The sequence below is a fragment of the Adelges cooleyi genome, unplaced genomic scaffold (genome assembly GCF_023614345.1).
Source record: "Adelges cooleyi isolate 19-005CV unplaced genomic scaffold, UGA_ACOO_1.1 ACOO_flye_CR_arks_rails_tigmint_CR_PRNA_30, whole genome shotgun sequence".
In the NCBI taxonomy this organism is placed as follows: Eukaryota; Metazoa; Arthropoda; class Insecta; order Hemiptera; family Adelgidae; genus Adelges; species Adelges cooleyi.
Genome location: NW_026095971.1, coordinates 2,661,981 through 2,681,875, shown reverse-complemented (window position 1 = coordinate 2,681,875; position 19,895 = coordinate 2,661,981). Strand labels below are relative to the sequence as shown.

The window sequence follows — 19,895 nt, the reverse complement described above, 5'->3', positions numbered from 1 at the left end:
GTGGGGTAGGAATGGGGAATGGGAATTATTTTACTCAGCCCTGGCAGACTAAATCTCGGGCAACGCCGGGTCCGGACAGCTTGTAATATATAAAGACAAAATTTACTTATCTTCGTGGTAGTAACATTTAATCATAACTCTATCATCATATTATTGCGATGATGTCACATCACGTCATAACGCACTTCTGACGTTTTTCGGGCTAAGCACTGCACAAGAAGTATAACTTCAAAAGTTTCCACCCTTTCTAGGCAAACCTGTCACTAAATGGTTACTATTGTTTTTTAGGTTTAAACTGTACATCGATAATTTATACTATAACATAACATAAGTTTAAAAGAAATTCGAGCACAATAGATCGGGAAATAGTATGCATGGAAAATTGTTTATCGATATTGCTTTATTTAGAGAACATTCCACTTCAATTAGAACTAATTCGATTATTTTTTTAAAAAACTTATAGTACACGGTAATATAATGTTGTAAATATGTACATTTTTAGAACGTTTTCTTCATTTTAAAGGGGAAGGAGTAAACTTTTTAATTTTTTGGTAAAAATAAATACCTTAAGTTACAATTTCTGATTTACACACCAGAGGGGTAGTTATGATTTTACCCTGGGTGAGGACAAAACATCATTTAAACACCAATATGTGGAGGCTACATTGACATAAATTCTAACAAAAAAAAATAAGTAATTGCAATTCAATTGAAAATTTTTTCTATAAACATTAATCAATTACATTTTCAGAAGCGTCTACAACTGAAATAATTTATGTAAATCTTCATCACTGCATATGATAGTTGATAATTAAACATTCTTTAATACATCATACACAAAAATATACAAAAAAAGTTATTTTTAATTGTTTTGTGGATGGTTGTATTATAATTTATAAGTATAATCATTTATCTTCTACCATTACATGGTGTTATCATATTATAAAAATAATTTAATAATTTACCAATTTAATAAAATCTATTTTGTGTATTTAGATTTAAGTACTAGTAGAAATTACTGAATTATAGGTAGGTATTATAGGTATAGGTATAATAATATTCTATGTTCTAAATAAAAAAAAAAGAATTAATTCATAACTGACTAATTATATTTTTATTTTTGAATTTAAACAATTAAGGTTATGTCTGATATATATCTACAAATTTATTTTAACACACAACTTATTTATTCAGCAGGTGGTACACCCAACTCTTCATCTGTCCATTTTGTAGCGTCCGGATATTCAAACTCCCCCTAAAAGTATTTGTAATCTATATATTTATACAAGGTACTTTTATTTTATAATATAATAAACATATAATTATACTAACAAATATATGTTCGGGTTCTGTTACACATTTGTAAATTACAAATGCTAACACTATACCCATGGAAGCATCAGCAATTTTATTTTTCTTTATATCCCAATCGTCAAATTTACAATGGCCTCGATAGTGAAACTCGTAATGTAAATCCAATGTATACCTGAAAAATATAATCACAAACTTCAGAAATCTAGGGTACAAAGTGCAGTTTGATCACGGGTAGAGTGTAGCAAAAATAATATGTAGCTAGTTAGTTCTCATAGAACGCACTACTAATGAATTACTGTGACTCGCTGTATCTCCTGGTGGCAAAATTTTAACAATTTACAATAACCCTAAAAGTAGCCAAACTAGCTAGGTAAATATTAATCCTGCTCTCATATTATAAACAGTTCTTATATTTTTACTTTTGTAATTAAAATTGCAGCCGTTAAATAAACCTTTTTATTCCGCCCCAACCCTTGTATTGAATTTATTTAGATTTTCCCCAACCTGAGCACCGCGCTGATGGTATAACTGCACAGAGATTGGTTGATTAATTTCCAGATATTGTGATTAAGAAGTTCATTAGGCATTGTTTATACTTATAATTTAAAAAAAAAATCCAATTCATATTTCTAAATAAAAATTAGTACCAGTTATCATACAATATGTTACATTGTCACTTTTATACAAGATAGTTTTTTCAAGAAATAAGTATTAATACAAATTTTACAATAATTAACAACAAAACAATATTATATTACCAAAGTGAAAATATTAGTAATGAGAAATAAATACGAATAATTTTCAGTAAAAAATTTAAAAAAATAGTTTTTTGAATGTGTTGAAACTTTCGCGGATTGCAATATCACATGAATGATTTTCGGATACATCTGCGTCAATGGTTGTTAACCGACGTTTCGGACTCTTTGCAGAGTCCATCCTCTGAATTATTACCCTGAAGATGGAATCTGCAAAGAGTCCGAAACGTCGGTCAACAACCATCGACGCGGATATATCCGAAAATCATTCATGTGAAATAGTTTTTTGTTAATATAAAACACATTAGAAATAAGTTCTATAAAATTATGAACAACTCGTAACTACAGTTTGATAATAACATATAGATTTAAAGGCTAATTATAGTAATAGAATATTATACTTATCAACTTACTCTCCGTTTAGTCCTTCTCTGCGAGCGACTGTGTCGGTTTTACCCCAGTGTCTTTTAAGAGGCGTCGCATGAAGGGACCTGATATGTTTGGATAAACCAACATTTCTGGTAACAATTTTATTAAATGAGTTTACACCACTCATGATAATAATAAAATATTAACATAAACACACCAAATTTATTTTATTATAATTTGTAAACTTGAATTTAAATATATCCTTTACTCAACTAGAAACCTATACAAAAAAAAATCACAACTCCTAATTTCACCAACTATTGTCCATATAATCTGACAAAATATGTAAAATTTTGTTATCAACTAATAAAAATGTCTGTAATTTTTGTCTATCATCAAATAAAAATCAGCTGTAGTTACCAGCTACCTGGTACCATGTTATCCACTGATAAATCGTGATAAGACATTTATGTTATCATAATGACAATACCACAGAATACAATTTAATTACTATTTTTAAATTTTAGCTTATAACAATCGGTGATACAAATATAAAAAATAAAATTATCGGTTAATAATACTATTTTATACTCATTTATATCATGCAATTGCTATTGTATTATTACTAATTTACGTTTCACACAAATCAATTTACCATTGAAGTATTTTAATATTAATAACCTTAATCGATTAAAATTATCCATGTCATCTTTACCAGAAACTCGATCAGAAAATTGCGTGGTAAAGGAATTGTTTGTGTCATCAAAAACACCTATTCAGGTAAGACTTTATTATTTCTTTTCTTATTCATACCAAAACAATTGCACCTAAGTGATACTTAAGTTTTTTCAAGCAGTAGTCGTCATAAATTAAGTACAATATTTTAAAAGCTGGAAAAAGAATTACAGTATAAAGAAGTATGATATCAAACTTAAACAACTAGATATATGTTGTTCGTATTATAGTGAATACACTCCTGCCAGTCTCAAATATCCCACAGAACACCTGTTGTAGAACTATTCCTATTTTGTTATTGTTAAATACTGAGAAATCTCAGTCAGATATTTAATGTATAAATATGTTTCCATAAGAAATGAAAATAGTGAATTATATATTTTTAATTTATGAACATAATTTTAGTTATTTTGTTTAAAATGTATTTTAGTGTCATTTAACTCGTGCAGCTAAACATCTCGAATTAGATAATTCTGTTTTAATACTTAACGGTCTTGGAAAATCAATCAATACAACAATTGCAGTTGCTTTGGAACTTCAACAAAAATTTCACAACACAATAAAATTGGAAGTGCAAACATCTACAGCAGATATTAATGGTTTGTTTCTAAACGACCAGCAGTCTTAAAATATAATAATAAAAACTTATTATATTATTATTTCTTAGATATTTTAGAACCCTTGAATGACGACGACGACTACGAAGCAAGAAAGCGTTCACTATCATCTATTCACATCAAAATAACCAAATAAAATGCTGTTTGCATTGCAAGAGTTGGTCAGATGGCTTGGGTTAACAATTTTCGAAATGCTAGTTCATTTGTTAGCTTTGCTAATATTCACAATTTTTTTGGCACTTCGACTGGATGGAATAGCTTTTGCATCATCTGCTCCCAACTCCTATGACATGTGGATAGTGTTTTCACCACTTTTTGTTGCCGACGCGCTTTGTATTTATTTCAATATAATTGTACTAATTCGCTTATACATTGAAGGCCACATTAAAGAAGCAGTTACAAGAACTATTTGGTCCTCGGCGATGCTATTTGTTTGGTCATTGTTCAAAGTTCTTCTTTGTAGAAGATTAGCCGGTCTATCAAATTTAGATTATTCAGAAATTATGTCACCGATATTTCTTGTATTACAATTAATAGCCATACGGGCTTGCCAATTACATTAGCTGTTAAGGAAACCATAATCTATGTACTTGTCTGAAATAAAAAAAATATATTTATATATATATATTAATATGAAGTTTTGATTTTTTAAGCTTTGTTTATGATTTTTAATTCCCTCAAGTATTTGGACTATACACTATAATGTTGATCTCCAGATCATTAAACTCAAAAAGGGTTTGTGGTTACCTACAATTTAACAGTTGCTTAAAGTTTTTTTCGTTAACTACTACATACTTACTATATCTATGATATGTCATCGGGCTTATTGTGAACTAGGGGGGCAAAGAAAGAACAAATCCTAAACTTGTTCAGGCTCAAAAAAAAATGTCCGCAACCAATCAGGCACAGCCATCAAGTAAGGTTTTTAACTTTTATCAAAATTCTAAGGGAGCTTTCAGTTTTTATAAGGTCAGAACTTCTTCCACCCCCTCATTGTCTTCTGTTGGGGCAAACACATATTAAAATTATATTAAGCCATCTGACTTCCGGCGCTTAAGTACTCATGACTCAACCCATGATTAATATTTAATTGTTAAGGAAACAATCTAAATTAAAAAAATATATATATATATTATATTCTATTGGGTTTGGGTTATAGTATACAGCTTTCTGTGCATGACTATCAAAACTATACCGTTTTCTAGGAACCTGGAAAAATGTTGGCAGTATTTGATTTTGATCATACAATAGTCAATGAAAACTCTGATGTCGTTGCTCGAGATTTATTACCCTCCGAGGATGTTCCAAAATCTAGTAAAACATATTCCGGTAAGTGGACGCAGTATATGCAACAAGTATTTTGTTCACTGAACAATTTGGGAACATCACCGGAAGAAATAATTGATACCGTCTCCAACATGTGTCCAATTGAAGGCATGCCGAAATTAATTAGATCACTCCACGAAAACAACTTTGATGTTATCATTGCATCAGATTCAAATTCTCTATTTATTAATGGCTGGCTAAAATATAACAACTTGGACGATGCTGTAGTATGTGTTTACACGAATCCAGCTAAAATTGAAAATGGTCTCATTAATATAGAACCGTTTACATTGCAAACAATTTGCAAATTGTGCACAACAAACATGTGCAAAGGAAATATTGTGGAAGAACACAAATTAAAAACAAATAACATATATACCACAATTGTTTACTCGGGCGATGGCAAAAATGATTTTTGCCCAGCTGTAAAATTAACAAAGAATGATATTGTTTTCCCAAGAGAGGGATACGAACTTGAAAAGTTATTAAAAACACATGCTATACAAGCCAACGTAGTATCATGGAGTACTGGAAAATGTATTTATAATTACCTAAAAACTCGTAAATTAATATTGTAATTTGTAACGTTAAAAAAATTATAATTTTTTTTTTAAGTTTATTAATATTTAATTTTTTTAAGAAATAAAAGTTTTTTTCCAAAATTATAAATTCTTTTTAAAGTCACAATATATTGTGGTGAATGATTATTATGTATTATTTCTATGATCATTAAACAATTCCAATTATTTACAGGGCTTTAATTATTTTTTTTTTATAAAATACTAATTATTTATTATCCTACTATAATTTTTGCATTACCTAAAGAAAAAATTATATTAATAACAAAAATTAAAGAAACTGTCAACCATGTCCGCTACACGTATGGTGGACAGCTACATTTCATGAAATGGAGCATTTTGCTTATATTTTTTGGCAAATGTATAATGTATAGTTTGAACTTGCTTTTAACCTCCGAGTGGTGTTAACACTGGGATTGTTGGTACTTTTGTCAAACAGAAATTAAAAGGCAGTGTAACACAGCAGTGCAAACGCCAACGAGATTTTTTAAAGACGTGACTGCTTGGAGGTTAACTCAAAGATTTAAGTAGTTGTGTAGCCGAGAAATGTTATCAATCTAAAAAACATTTATAATAAACAATTTTATAAATTCTTTCTACCAAACAATGTACCAAAATTTAACAACAAAAATGTCAACACAAAAACAAGTAGTTGTAATTTAAATCATTGGACTATAATTTTTACAACTGTTTCAATGGGTTAACTAGGAAGGCGGAGTGGACGTTCTAGATAAATGTGCTGAAAATAAAAACAATTTATTGATTAATTAGCAGTTCATTTAAATAACTATACAAATGAAAGTAAATGTGTTTAATAACTTACGACGTGGTCTTGGTATTCTTAAAGATTCACTGTCATTTATTATAATTTCATAATCTAAATCTCTATACATATACTTAACGCTTAGTACTTTGTCTTCTCCAATACACGGATCATAAAATCCAGGCAGTTGGCTCTTAAGAAAAAAATATAATTTTAAAATTTTTGAGAACAATTTAAATAATATGAAATGCAAATTACTTTGGTTGTGGTATGAAGTATAAGTTGTGAATCCTTGACTAAACATTGTAATGGCACTGTTACATCGATGATATTTGGTTGTAATGTGCTGCCCTCGTCAAAAGACTGACCGGATTTTCTTATCAGTTCAGCGTTGCCATATCTTGCTAGAATAATAATTAATCCACGTTTCTCAGTCTCTTCTCTTACTATTCTTTCCATGGTGGCCATCATTAGGTTAATTGCCGATAATGCTTCTTGGCGTAGTTGGGCCATTCTGAAAAAAGAATAAATATACATAGTAATGTTTAAAAGCAGTGGGGTTGTCGTAGGGGTATACACAGTGTATACCCACTTGCATTAACTCATCACGAAACTTGTGTACTCCGCAGATACACAATTTTAATCAGAGTACATGACTATACATAGAAAAGTGTGAGGTAGGTATACACAGCACATACCCTACAACTACGCCAATGTTCTGTGTAAAAGGTAAAAATGATTTAGAGCTAACCGTTTTTTGTTCATTTCACGTTGTTTGTTAATCTCTCTATTTTTGTATTCTTTCATAATTGGGTCCAATATTATATTTTTAGCAACGAACCACGAAACGAAAGGAACAAAGGTAGCGTAGAATATTGGTGCTGCAATTATATCATGACTAAGCAGAATTGGAAAAATGTACGTCTGACCAGCTCTAACAAATCTGCAAACCATACACATTTTTCAAAAAATATATAAGTTACAAGGAGTTAAGGAGAAAGACATTGTACTTTACTTTAATTTAAGTGTAACTCCATTTAATACATCAATTTGAACAGTAGCAGCAAATGTGTTAAATTTTGATACTTTTTTTTCTACTCCATATTCTAGTTTTGAATTTAGTATACCAGCTCTAAATAAATAATAATAATAAATACTAGTAAAATAATAATAATAACGGTATTTATTACGATTAAGCTTCGTCCACACTAGCGAGCTGAACTTCAAATAGCAATCGGTATGTGTTTTAGCCGTAACGTGTTTGTGTAGTATTTTGGGGTTTGGCTCGCTAATATGAACGAGGCTTTACATACTTGACATATATTCTTAACAACATATCCTGTTCAATGAATTTCCATGTGTATAATATGCTAATAGCTGGGGCAAATCCTACTTCTAGCTTACACATACAATAACTTTTTTCGGTATTGTGTTCTATTTCGGTGGAGAGATTAGTGTGTTTCAATGACGACAATTGGCCACCAAGAGATATATAGCCAGAAGTTCGACTCCCCAGACTAGTACCCAACATAACACGACCAATGGGCTTCAGCTGTCCACTGCTCAGATCACTAAGACTGCCCTCGATAGTACCGAATACATTTTTTGTTATCATTCTGAAATTTATAATAAATAATACATTGTAAAAATTTTTAAAAAAAAGTTATACTTTATATACTAACTTGAATATTTTAGCACCCACATGAAGTCCATTTCCAGCAGTTATGTCGTATTTAACCCAGCCATTAGTACTTAATAGCCTCTTGTAACTACTGGATACTATAAGTATAAAACATGATATACTATTTAAAACTTAAATACTAGACAATAGCAAATTAAAATGGCTTGCCTGAGCCCGATCGGGATGATATATTTCCACTGAGAACAATAGTATCTCGCAACGAGATAGGCGCTTCTGTAGACATGGACATAGACATTGACGACATTTCAATTGAAGGTATGTATATATAACTATCCACACTATAAAAAAAATGTAAATAAATAACCTTTTCGCTTCACATTGAAGCCAAAAATCAGTAGAATGACAATTTAGTTTGTATATTACTCTTCATCATATTCCAAATATTGATTAGGTTCAAAGATATCTGTAGCATCAATATGAGCTGTAAATATACATCTAGCATTTGTTCGTGAACGTAACATTCTTTCTTCGCGATCTCTAAATTGTAAAAATTTATTGGTAGCAATAATGTGTATAAACATAAACATTTTATATACCTCGCAAGAGCTTCATACTCTTCTCGAATCTCTTGTGGAGTTTTTGTTCTGTGAACAATTTCCCATCCTTCGGTTTTTAATCCTTTGACACCAACGCAATCATAAATTGCTCTTTGATGTGGATCTTTTAAGACTAATATATAAAAATAATTATTTATTTATTCCCACACATATTAATTACTAAGTTCTAAGTATAATCTATACTACCTTCATATGCTTTTTGAGCTTTGTTAAACAATATTTCAGCATCTTTTTTTTTGTTTTCATCCACATGCTTATCGGGATGGAAAATTTTACTTAATCGCCGATAAGCAAAAGTAATTTCTTCCTGTGTGGCCTAATTGTAAAAACGTAATATTAATTAAAGTTAGTAATCCAAGTTGTAACCACTTACAGTTTTGGGCAAGTTTAACACAGAATAGTAGTCTTCTTCTAAAAAATCGTTTTCGGAATCCACGTCCATGGTATTGAGGAAATATCCGTAATAAAACTAATACAGTATTACATGGACAACAATCATCAAAAGTATACAGAACCGAAATCGTTATTTACATTTTACAACACCATAATAATATAACCCGTTGGATACGAACGAAAATCGAAATTAAAATTTGCAATGTGCACGAACATTTATATCACGGTAGTTACTAGTTCACTCTTAATTTTTTTTTAAATGATATCATCGTTATCAGTATACTCTTGCGATTGCCATAGATTCGAGGTTATCATGGAAAAAACAATTACGAATTTTGAGGCGGGGAGGATCTATTTTGAAATGTTCGCTTTTATCATATTTCATTTATCACACTTTGTATGCCTATTTGCGACTCAACCCAATATTATGTTCTGTGTGCATAAGTTTTAACTTGTCTTTCGTTTTTAATAAAATTTATTATAAATCGTTCGAAGCTCATCTGCGTTTGTTTTAATGCTTAAATATAAATGATTTGTTGTAGTGTGGCGGCGATAAACATTATCGTACGTTCGTGACTGGCAGTCGTTTGCGGTTTCCTATAGTTAATTATGCGAGACTATTGTCGTGCTATGATGGTCATCACTCATCTCGGATGAAGGACATTTGGTGCATTAATATTCCAAATGTGTAGGGAAATGTTTCTGATTCTCGCTTTTTGATCGATTTGACAAAACGTACTCAAGCCTAATATAATAGGCTATGAGATTTCGTGAGTACTATACAAATTTTACTGCTATATATTTATTATGTTAAATTATATCTTTGTTGAATTTGTATTTATTTTTGTTTAGTACGTAAACTTGATAGCAGAATTAAACGCACAGTGTGTCAACATTTACAATGTCCAGAAGGTTTGCTATGATACTTATTATAATTAATTATAATAACCGACTAATTTATCTTCTGTCAGATTAAAAAAAATCTGTGGTTGAGAATATGCTGTTGCTTAAATGTGTTTCTATAAACTTTTCAAAATAGCTGAAACGTATTTTGGCAACATTACAATGATAACTACAGATTATTTTTTTCTAAAATATGGAAGTTGCATAAAAATTATTTTTTATATTATTATCAACAGACAAAAAACAATATAAAAGTAAAAAATATAAATTTTTGAGCGTGTTTAAGTTTTTTAATATAATAAAAAGTAATTTTTTAAAAACCAAATTTTGTAATGCCAACTGAAGCTTTTTGAAATTTACCGTAACACAGTTGCCATACAAAAATGGCTAGAAATATATAGCAGATTGAAGAAGGTAGCAATATAACTTTTACAAACAAACAAAAATTTTAAATGTTCAGATCATGGCCCTACATTAAAATTTTGTAACGCGATTTGCTCAAAACTTTTTTACTTGATACTGTTACGATAAAAAAAATATTAAATTGTATGCAAATATAAATTGGATTCAAATTGTATGCAACACGTTATTAATTAATATTTAAAAATTGTATAGATGGTTTCACTCTCATCTGAACGGTTTGGACGCTCAACGCACACTTTTAGATGACGGTGTCGAGGGATCTTTTTTAGTTCGAAAGTCCTACAGTAGAAAGGGACAGTTTGTGTTATCTGTGCGGTAAATTATATTTAATAACTACTGTTTAATTCATTACAACAAATCTCCCTACTTATTTTATATTATTTGTTACTTAGGCATGGTAATAAAGTAAGCCATATTAAAATTCATAACGATGGTGAACTTTTTGATCTCAACGGAGGAGAAAAGTTTTCTACGCTCACCGAACTTGTAGAATATTATATGACTCATCCGCACGTATTAAAAGAACAAGGAGGTATTCCAATACCATTACTCATACCGATTGGGTCTGCAGAACCTACAAACGAAAGATGGTTCCACGGACAAATTTCCAGACCCGAAGCGGAATATTTAATTCTAGAAAAAGGACGTCCAGGCAGTTATTTAGTAAGAGAATCTCAATCGGACCCTGGCAATTATGTATTAGCTGTAAATGTTGAGGATAAAGTGGCTGAAATTAAAATAAGATTTAATGTAAGTAATTTATTAATGTTAGTAAGTAATTTTAAATACTTTGTTAAGTACTTGAACATTACTTGAATTCAGTTAAAACACAACTAATTGTGTGTGAAAAAAAAGTTAATTGGGTTAATAAATTAAATTTTACTTTTTTTTCATTTAAGGGTGAAAAATACGATATTGGCGGTGGAGAAGAGTTTTTATCATTGAATGATTTAATGAAATTCTACAGTTTTAACCCAATGGTCGATCAACATGGCTCAGTTATACATTTAATGAATCCAGTAAATGTAACTCGTATAAGTATTGCTGGAATTGTGGATCGTGTATTTAAATTAAAGGTAAATTTCAATTTGTATATCAAATGGTGAAACAATGATAAATAACGAAATAAGCTTTGAAACTTGTTCTTTAAAAATATATATAACCTATAGTAATTAATTTTTATTTATTTCAGCATCAAAAATATCATCACTACGCTTTGGGAACTGGTGGCTTTTGGGAAGAATTTGATGTATTACAACAATGGGAAACAAAAAGAGACGCTACAAAAGAAATTGGATTTTTAGATGAAAATAAATGCAAGAATAGATATCGAAATATCTTGCCTTGTAATTATATTTTATCATAAATAAATAAATAAATTTAAATTTACAATTAAGTAGTAAAAATGTTTTAATATTATAGATGATCATTCGAGAGTTGTATTAAAAAATTGTGATAAAAATGTACTCGGTTCAAATTATATAAATGCCAATATGATTAAGGTAATTACACTATTATAAATATTTTTTTTTGTTTCTACTAAACTTTTTAAGAACTCTTTTTTTTTTTCTAGCTTGAACCTTACGCTTTAGCTGAAAATTACGAAACGCGCAATTACATAGTAACACAGGGATGTTTGCAGAACACAGTTAATGATTTTTGGAAAATGATATGGCAAGAAGACTCGCGTGTTATTGTAATGATCACAAAGTTGTATGAAAAATCTAAAGTAAATATTACTTTGAGGGTTGAAAAATATCAACATTTTATTCATTTTTAGTGAAATAAAATATTACTTACAAAATGTAGGTCTATTTGATTAAATCCAACGAAATGATAAAAAATTTAAAAGCAAATAAACAACTATTATTGTGTTCTATAAAAATAGTTAAATAACTTTAATTTTTAGGAAAAATGTGTTAAATATTGGCCAGATTTGGGCCAATCTTGTGTCTACGACAAAATAACTATCTTAAATCTTGGAGAGTACGCACACCAACAAGACTTGATCGTGAGAATGTTTGACATGTCTATTCCAAAATTCAGACATAGGAGGATATTCCAATATCATTACATGGTATTGCATTTTAGTCAGTGATGTAATCGTTGGGTATACACCTAACATATAACCTTATGATTACGCCACTGGTTATATTTAGTTTTACTAATATTTTATTGGTGATAAAATTCAGGGTTGGCCAGATCATGGTGTTCCATCTGATGCTGGTTCTCTTCTCGACCTACAATTTGTTGTGAATGCGCGTCAGTTTAACATAGAAGCAGAGTCTGATGTTTCCCATCCGCTAACTGTACATTGCAGTGCTGGCATCGGACGAACTGGAACATTTGTTGTGCTAGACCTTCTTATTGGCCTCATTAATCGCAAAGGTCTTGATTGTGAATTGGATATTCAACGTACTACACATATGGTGAGGTCTTTTCGTCCAGGTCTCGTTCAGTCAGAAGCTCAATACCAATTTATTTACACGGCCATCAATCATTACGTACAAACTATATGCTCGAGGATATCTGCTGAGAAAGTATGAGTTTTTACGATAAATTAAGTTGACATTTTGTGTACCTATTTACAATAACTTTTTTTTAGAAAATTGAGATGTTTGGCCGAGAATACCTAAATATTAAATATACCGATGAGCTTTCCACACTAGTCGGGCAAGAAAATGTGCCAACTTTAAATCCATGCACGGCTCATAGAGTTTTAAAGAACGCTATGACATGTAACACATACCCAACCACTGATTCACCTTTGGTTTCTCCTACCTTAGACAAACCAAATGTCGTTGAGCTTCTTGGTTACGATCCAGGAAAACCTAATACATCATCACCTACAATGGCAACTGCAGATTCTTGTCCTAACTCACCTACATCTAACTTGTTAGTATTTTTAGACTGAACTAATATCTATTATTATTTATTTAAACTGATCTTACATTTGATTTAATTCAAATGTAACATAATGCCTAATTGTCATCAATTGTTATAATCACTTAATAATATAAAATTGATTTCGTGTTAATGATAGGCATTGAAATATCTCAATCGTCTTAGTAAACACCCTGTTTACTAAGATGAATTACATTAATGACAAGAAATTAATTTACTCTAAAATTAATAAAGATTTCATATACAGGGTGTAATTTAAAGTTCTACCTAGCTTCAAATGAGACATTAAGGATACTCTATTGGTTCAATAAATGATATTAATTTGTTTTTAATTTTAAAATAGAACTCGTATCTCATTAAAAAATGGTCTACACTACTGCATATTAACTATTTTTATTTTTATTGAAGTGTGTTGAATTTTTTACATTGACATTTTTAATAACTTGCAGATTTCAATTACATTCCTATGAAAACATCACCTCACCCATAATATCAAGTGAATGCGATATTGGACCTCCGCCGTTGGAAGCACCTCCTCCCCCTCCACAGTCGCCGATTATTATATTATGACTTATACAAATAACTATTATCTCTTTTATTAATCAAGAAAAAATTGTAACAATATATTTTTTTAATCAGTATAGGCATCTCATTTTTTTTTCATATTTACATATTTCATTCATTTTTTAACACATTTTTTTTTTTATTGAAAATTAATTATTTTCATATTTAAACCATTACTAAATTAACAAAATATTAGTGTAACATTCCTGGTTTTGGGCCAAATTATTGATTTATGATAGCTTAAAACAGTTTTTAGACTTATGACTACAGGTCCATTGCCTGTTATTATCCTAGTTACATTTATACCAGGATTAATATTTTTAATGAAACTTTATTTTTTATTTACCCATGTATTATTTAATTGTTGAATTTAACACTTAGAAACATTGTTATGATATAAAAAATGTTATTTCATTATTAAGTTAAATATAATACTTATATGTAAAAATGTCCAAGTTAGTTTTGTTAGTTTAATCATAATAATTATTAGCTCAACTGTTTGTGCTTCATACTTTTTATTAGCATGGAACATGCTTTAGCCTTGGCCTCCCAGCTCGAAAATGACAAAATAACAACACAAAATAGCCCCAGCTATTATGGTCGGAATATAATTGAGTAGCATGGTCCCCTCCCTTAAAAATGACGGCGTGGCCACAGGCTTCAGCCCTACTTCTGTTAAGATTGATTTGACTTTTTTTTTAATAAATTATTGATGTATAAATCCTCTTGGATGAAAAAGGTATTAATTAATAAAAGTTTAAAAAAAAAGCCAGTACAGCGTGGTAGAGGGCATAGTGAGGTCGGTGTAGTCAAATACTCTTAAAACTGAGTAATAAAATCGTTCTCAAAAATAAACAAACAATTCAAAGCTAATCTAAAGATGGTACAAATATAAGATCAATAAATCAATATAGAATCAATAAAGGATTGTAAAGGCAATAACACAGAATAACCAGATGGGAAACTAAAAAAAAAAAAACATTGGAAAAGCTGAAAAAGGCCAAATACTATATTGTTTTTGCGGCTGGGAACCAGACTAAAAAAGGTGGACTATAGATACTTACAGTCTAATCTTAAACCTTTGAGCCCAAAACTACCTTCAAAAAAATGAAATAATGAAAAAATTTCCTGCTGGGGAAAAGGGTTTTTGATATTTTATTGGTTCATCAAAACATATATAAATAATACTGTTCCTAAAATATCTTAGGCACTTAAGAAAGGGGGGGGGGGAATGTTCGTTAATGATCAAAATCCAATTCTCTATTTTCAAGCAAAAAGGGGAATCGTGAAAATCTTAGAAAAAATGATACATTTATACGCATTGTTTGAAACAAGTAGAGATATGTTCGAAGCATAATGGGTCAGTCAAGTTTACTTATCCTATATAGTACCTTTTAAATAGTTGATAAAAATGACTTAACAACCTTTTCCCAAGCATTTATAGTTGAAAAATATGTATAATTACATATTTTGCCGTTACTCTTACTTGTACAGATTGACTGGCCTACCAACGTTTTGGAATACTTGCACATTCCATCTTCAGGGCTGTGGTTTGATGTTACTTGTACCGTGTTTGCCTGTAGACTGTATTCCGTAACGTTACGTAACGCGGCGCTCCCTAGCAATCTTGAGAGAGTTGTTTCCTGAACGTCTTCTCTCTGCGAGGAGACATCACCTGACCGCCAATGTCACCCGATTTATCCCCTTGTGGATTTTTTCTTTGGGGACTTAAGAAGGCAATCACCCAGGCAGTGGCTGCCATTACACCGGAAATGACACGAAGAGCTATGGCCTTTCTCGAAAGTTAAAAGTGAACGCCGCAAAGTGTAACCTGTGGCACCGTCTTGTTGGAACCAGACTTCTCCCTCATCATGGTTCCTAGCAAACTGGTTTAGGTTAGGTCAAAATAAAATGGCATGTATACAGCTATCGATCGATACCCCCTCCACCGTTGTACCACCACCACAACTCCCACAGTGCCATTTCTAAATAAGGGAGGTTTTTTTGCCGGACCCTGTATATAAATATATTAAATTTACCACAATAATATATATTAACGCAAAATCATAATTTATTTTAAAACAGTTAAATGATTACATTAAATTAATAACCGCATAATAAGAATAAAAATATTAATATGTTTATTACCCTGTATAGATTTATATATTGTTAAAATTCAAATTAATAAGTTCCATTCAATCAATTCTACAAATTTGAGTAATAATATCACAGAGAACTTAAACACTCAAATTTAACACTCGACGTTAATTAAATTAATTAATAAATACAGCATCATAATGACTTAAATATTAATTTTACCTTCTTACCGTCCATACACATTTTTTTAGTAAATGGAAAACTAGATATTATAGAGCTTCTTCTACTAATAGAGTAGGGTTATCTATAAAGAAAATTGTGATTAAATTAATTCTGAAAAAAAACTACATCGTATCATATTTGAAGATGTCATTACCAAATGTTTTTTTATTTACATTTTCTTCTTTATCAATGACAAATTCAGAATCGACTGTGTGTGGCAAATCCTCTGGTTCTTCGACTTTAGGACCAAAATCGTCTAAATTTTCATCTTTTGCACCTTAATAAAATCATAATTTAAAAAAAGAAATCAAACTTTATTAATCTATGTATCTTACTGCTAGATAAATTCCTGTGATCATCCATTTCTGTGGATTCACTTTCTAAATTTACTAAGTCAGTGATATCTTCAATAGTTTCAGAAGAAACAGGTTGGGTATCATGCATTATTTGTCTGTCGTTATAATTGATTGCTAATTGAGGCATTGCGGGCCTCGGTTTTAAAGATGGATTCCATTGTGAACAATATGCACAACGATATGCTAAAAATTAACAATTTATTAGATGACTTATAATAATTTAACCTTTTGAGTCAAACGTTACATTTTGTTTTTTTTAATTGTTTTAAGTGGTTTCAATAAAATATCACAATTAACAACCACAGAAAAAATAATAAAAAGATGGTTTCAATATAAAAAAACGGCTATGACTCGAAAGGTTAAATAACAGTTTACAAAAAAAACCTAGTCGGTTTTTTTTTTGTTTATTCCCAGCAAATGTTTGGTATTTATCCAAAAATATTGGGTTGAGCATACCCAAAAAACTAAGTTGAGCGTTTAAAAAAAAACCCCGATTATTGCAACTTTGAAATAATCTCTATTTTTCACCTAAATATTCAAATTCTTCTTTGCGTGCCATCCCGTTGTGAGAACCACACGTTCTACAGATTAAAGCGTAACGATTTTGAGGACCGTCCCCTAAAACTATGTCAGCAAGACGGTCTAATATAGTACGATCTCTGGGAAGCACTGGTCTAGGTAGAGACACTTCTATAGAAAAAAAAATTATACAACAATATACAATTAGGAACGATAAATTTTTAATTAATAATGAAAGTATAATGCTTATTGTTTAAATTATTGAAGTTCATAAGCACTTACTAGGCTTTACTGTGGACGCCATTATGGCTGGCAGTTGACCTGTGCTAGGTACTCGTTGTTGAGGTCTCCCAGTAGGAACAAATTGAGGTTTATTTGCGTTAGGCAAACCTCTTTGGTTATTCACCTAAATGTAAAACACTTGCTATTATTTAAACTAAACTGATAGCAATAAAGTAAATCATTTACTAACAAAGTTTTGAAAATTCATCGTCTGAAGTTGATGAGGAGCGTATTTTTCTAAAATTTCTTTTGCCACTTTAAAAGTTTCATTTTCCATTACTTCATCTAATATTTTTTTCTTTTCGCTCTGGAGTTCAGTTAATTTTTTTTTATATCGATCTATTTTACGATTATAATACCAAACATCAAATTTATAATAGTACAGCGCTCTGAAAAATACAAATAAAAGTAAACTAAACAATAACACTTATAATAAAAAATATATAATTGTATCGGCCACTTCAAAAACAAGATAAGTTATAAATTTTACAAAAACTACTTTTTTTTACAAATTTGACTAAAAACTACATTTGTCAAATTTCAATTTGACAAAATGTCGACCATAAGAAATTGGAATCACTGCAAACACTAAGCAATTTGATGCCTTACTTTAAGTTATTTGTGGTTATTGTGAAATTTCCGTATTATGACTTATGTTGTTTTTAAATAACCGATTCAATTAATGTATGACCAAAAGCATCTCACAAAATTGGATAAGCAGCAAGTGCAGCCATCAAATAATTATTTTCTAATATTTTGTAAGAAAATATACCAAAATAATATAGTATAGTAATTAAACCATACAAAAGAGCGGAATGAAATATAATTTTATAATAATTGATTGGAGCAGATTTTGATGTCATTCTTTCAATATTCATTATTTGCTGAAACAAATAATAATAAACTAATAATAACATTATACATATATTTAAGAGACCTACTACCAATTAAAATATTTAAGAAAAACCAATGTCAATAAAATTTATCTATTACTATGTTATTTATTATAAAATATAAATATTGCCGAGCAGAACTTAGGCTCTGAACTCGGCTTTCATTGCTATGGAGTCCGATAGTAGTATAGAAAACTCGATGAACTCTGAAAAAACTTACCACTAGGAATGAAAGTAACAAAGTTTTCATGTTTGGTTAGATCTCTAGAAAAATAAAGAATAATTTATAATGCAATATAACTTACGCTTTCTAAAGCATCCAAAACTTGTTTTGTATTTTTCTTCCCCTAAAAAAAAATTAATTTTTTATTTATATTTTTTTTAATTGTACAATAATAATATGTCTAATTAAAAATATTCTATACAAGTTTTATCTCTGAATATTTTACTGTATTCTATGACGACCCAAATGCCACTCAGTGCACTCAAATAAAATTGTATCTCTCTCTTAAACTCAATTATAATGGCAGACAACTAGTTGTATTAAATATAACAAATATTAATAATCATTTGTTATAGAAATATTAAAAAGTTAAATTAGTAATTTGTTTATTTATAAAAAAAACAAAATGATATATTATTTATTTTGCATGTAAAATATCATAATAATTATAAGCAAGGCAAAACATTTTGAAATGTGAATAAAAATGTTTTTTTGGATGAACTAAAATTTAAAAAAGTTATTATTATTTCAAACATTATTTTTGCTAAATATTATATTATTAAGTTACACAATTACAGTCAATCAAATGAAGAAAAAAAAAGTATATTAAAGTTATATTTTATATGGACTTATATGGCTGTCTAGGCATCTAGAGTAAACCATATAATGTATGTTATTATTTAGATTACATATTTTAATTCAACATTTACTGTTGAATCATTATTATTGTAATAATAATAATCACTTATTTTTTTTTAATTTAGGACTTACTTTGAATCGAGTGAGAATATTGCCCATGATTACCGTTTGTGACACCTTTTTGACATTGAAAATATAAACATCATTTAACGTCCAGCTAGTTATGCTAGTTCAACGTGTAGTAATTAATTGATGCATAACTTAAAAATATAAAAGCAACTCGACCAAACGTGGATAGGTAGCCAAGTTACGGACGTATGCGGTATTTATGACGTTTATAAAATATAAATTTGGAACCAGAATGTTGGAGACATTAATACACATTGATAACGGAACTGTATAGATAATAGGGTGTAAATAAATCAAAGACGTTCTAGATTCTCGAGTAGTCAACTGTCAAGGTCACAGGCACAGCTGAATCGAATTCATTCCAATTTTCAATTCAGATAAAAATCTTATATTTATTCACAGATATATATCATAAACTAGATTGCTAATTGTATATACCACCAATAAAGAAGATTGAAGCAGCCACTTTCCGCCATCCTGGTGGGAATTAGAACCTTATCACGCGAGAATAATATAATATGTTTACAACAATCACATATATATATACATACATATATACTATTGATATAATAATATACACAGATATATATTATATGCATTGATAACACACATAAATCCCACCAGAATGGCGG

General features: G+C 29.8%; 5 protein-coding genes across 13 annotated transcripts; 2 read left to right on the top strand and 3 right to left on the bottom strand.

Moving 5' to 3' along the window:
- Positions 1 to 1,091: 1,091 nt before the first annotated feature.
- On the bottom strand, positions 1,092 to 2,783 carry LOC126839009 (NADH dehydrogenase [ubiquinone] 1 beta subcomplex subunit 2, mitochondrial-like). The gene is made up of 3 exons (XM_050573903.1): positions 2,483 to 2,783; positions 1,333 to 1,486; positions 1,092 to 1,255 (listed from the first exon to the last, which is right to left on the bottom strand). The coding sequence occupies exons 1-3, from the start codon at positions 2,623 to 2,625 to the stop codon at positions 1,187 to 1,189; spliced, it is 366 nt and encodes a 121-aa protein (XP_050429860.1). The 5' UTR covers positions 2,626 to 2,783; the 3' UTR covers positions 1,092 to 1,186.
- Positions 2,784 to 2,904: 121 nt separating this feature from the next.
- On the top strand, positions 2,905 to 5,703 carry LOC126839008 (transmembrane protein 203-like). 3 transcript variants are annotated; one of them, XM_050573902.1, is made up of 3 exons: positions 2,948 to 3,218; positions 3,604 to 3,772; positions 3,841 to 4,051. In XM_050573902.1, the coding sequence occupies exons 1-3, from the start codon at positions 3,141 to 3,143 to the stop codon at positions 3,924 to 3,926; spliced, it is 333 nt and encodes a 110-aa protein (XP_050429859.1). In that variant the 5' UTR covers positions 2,948 to 3,140; the 3' UTR covers positions 3,927 to 4,051. The 3 variants fall into 3 exon arrangements, with proteins under 3 accessions (XP_050429857.1, XP_050429859.1, XP_050429858.1); XM_050573900.1 differs by lacking the exons at positions 3,604 to 3,772; positions 3,841 to 4,051 and adding an exon at positions 4,996 to 5,703 and having other exon boundaries at positions 2,905 to 3,218; XM_050573901.1 differs by lacking the exon at positions 2,948 to 3,218 and having other exon boundaries at positions 3,649 to 3,772; positions 3,841 to 4,413.
- On the bottom strand, positions 2,952 to 9,354 carry LOC126839005 (dnaJ homolog subfamily C member 11). 6 transcript variants are annotated; one of them, XM_050573894.1, is made up of 16 exons: positions 9,090 to 9,354; positions 8,903 to 9,032; positions 8,696 to 8,828; positions 8,523 to 8,636; positions 8,307 to 8,437; positions 8,140 to 8,236; positions 7,771 to 8,073; positions 7,473 to 7,589; positions 7,209 to 7,400; positions 6,716 to 6,971; positions 6,518 to 6,650; positions 5,936 to 6,433; positions 5,180 to 5,365; positions 4,986 to 5,101; positions 4,590 to 4,896; positions 2,952 to 4,384 (listed from the first exon to the last, which is right to left on the bottom strand). In XM_050573894.1, exons 1-12 carry the CDS (start codon positions 9,156 to 9,158, stop codon positions 6,399 to 6,401), a joined length of 1,710 nt encoding a protein of 569 aa, XP_050429851.1. In that variant the 5' UTR covers positions 9,159 to 9,354; the 3' UTR covers positions 2,952 to 4,384; positions 4,590 to 4,896; positions 4,986 to 5,101; positions 5,180 to 5,365; positions 5,936 to 6,398. The 6 variants fall into 6 exon arrangements, with proteins under 6 accessions (XP_050429851.1, XP_050429852.1, XP_050429850.1 ...); XM_050573895.1 differs by having other exon boundaries at positions 4,986 to 5,365; positions 5,936 to 6,251; positions 6,307 to 6,433; XM_050573893.1 differs by having other exon boundaries at positions 4,586 to 4,896; positions 4,986 to 5,365.
- A 148-nt stretch (positions 9,355 to 9,502) lies between these two features.
- On the top strand, positions 9,503 to 14,031 carry LOC126839004 (tyrosine-protein phosphatase non-receptor type 11). Its single transcript, XM_050573890.1, has 12 exons — positions 9,503 to 9,879; positions 9,962 to 10,021; positions 10,628 to 10,750; positions 10,828 to 11,185; positions 11,335 to 11,511; positions 11,628 to 11,781; positions 11,858 to 11,937; positions 12,009 to 12,164; positions 12,345 to 12,512; positions 12,628 to 12,975; positions 13,041 to 13,330; positions 13,789 to 14,031. Exons 2-12 carry the CDS (start codon positions 10,011 to 10,013, stop codon positions 13,907 to 13,909), a joined length of 1,986 nt encoding a protein of 661 aa, XP_050429847.1. The 5' UTR covers positions 9,503 to 9,879; positions 9,962 to 10,010; the 3' UTR covers positions 13,910 to 14,031.
- On the bottom strand, positions 14,022 to 19,610 carry LOC126839007 (endoplasmic reticulum junction formation protein lunapark-A). 2 transcript variants are annotated; one of them, XM_050573899.1, is made up of 9 exons: positions 19,267 to 19,610; positions 18,578 to 18,619; positions 18,085 to 18,263; positions 17,570 to 17,768; positions 17,380 to 17,503; positions 17,107 to 17,268; positions 16,558 to 16,761; positions 16,396 to 16,499; positions 14,022 to 16,304 (listed from the first exon to the last, which is right to left on the bottom strand). In XM_050573899.1, exons 1-9 carry the CDS (start codon positions 19,291 to 19,293, stop codon positions 16,287 to 16,289), a joined length of 1,059 nt encoding a protein of 352 aa, XP_050429856.1. In that variant the 5' UTR covers positions 19,294 to 19,610; the 3' UTR covers positions 14,022 to 16,286. The 2 variants fall into 2 exon arrangements, with proteins under 2 accessions (XP_050429856.1, XP_050429854.1); XM_050573897.1 differs by having other exon boundaries at positions 16,377 to 16,499; positions 19,267 to 19,579.
- Positions 19,611 to 19,895: the final 285 nt, after the last annotated feature.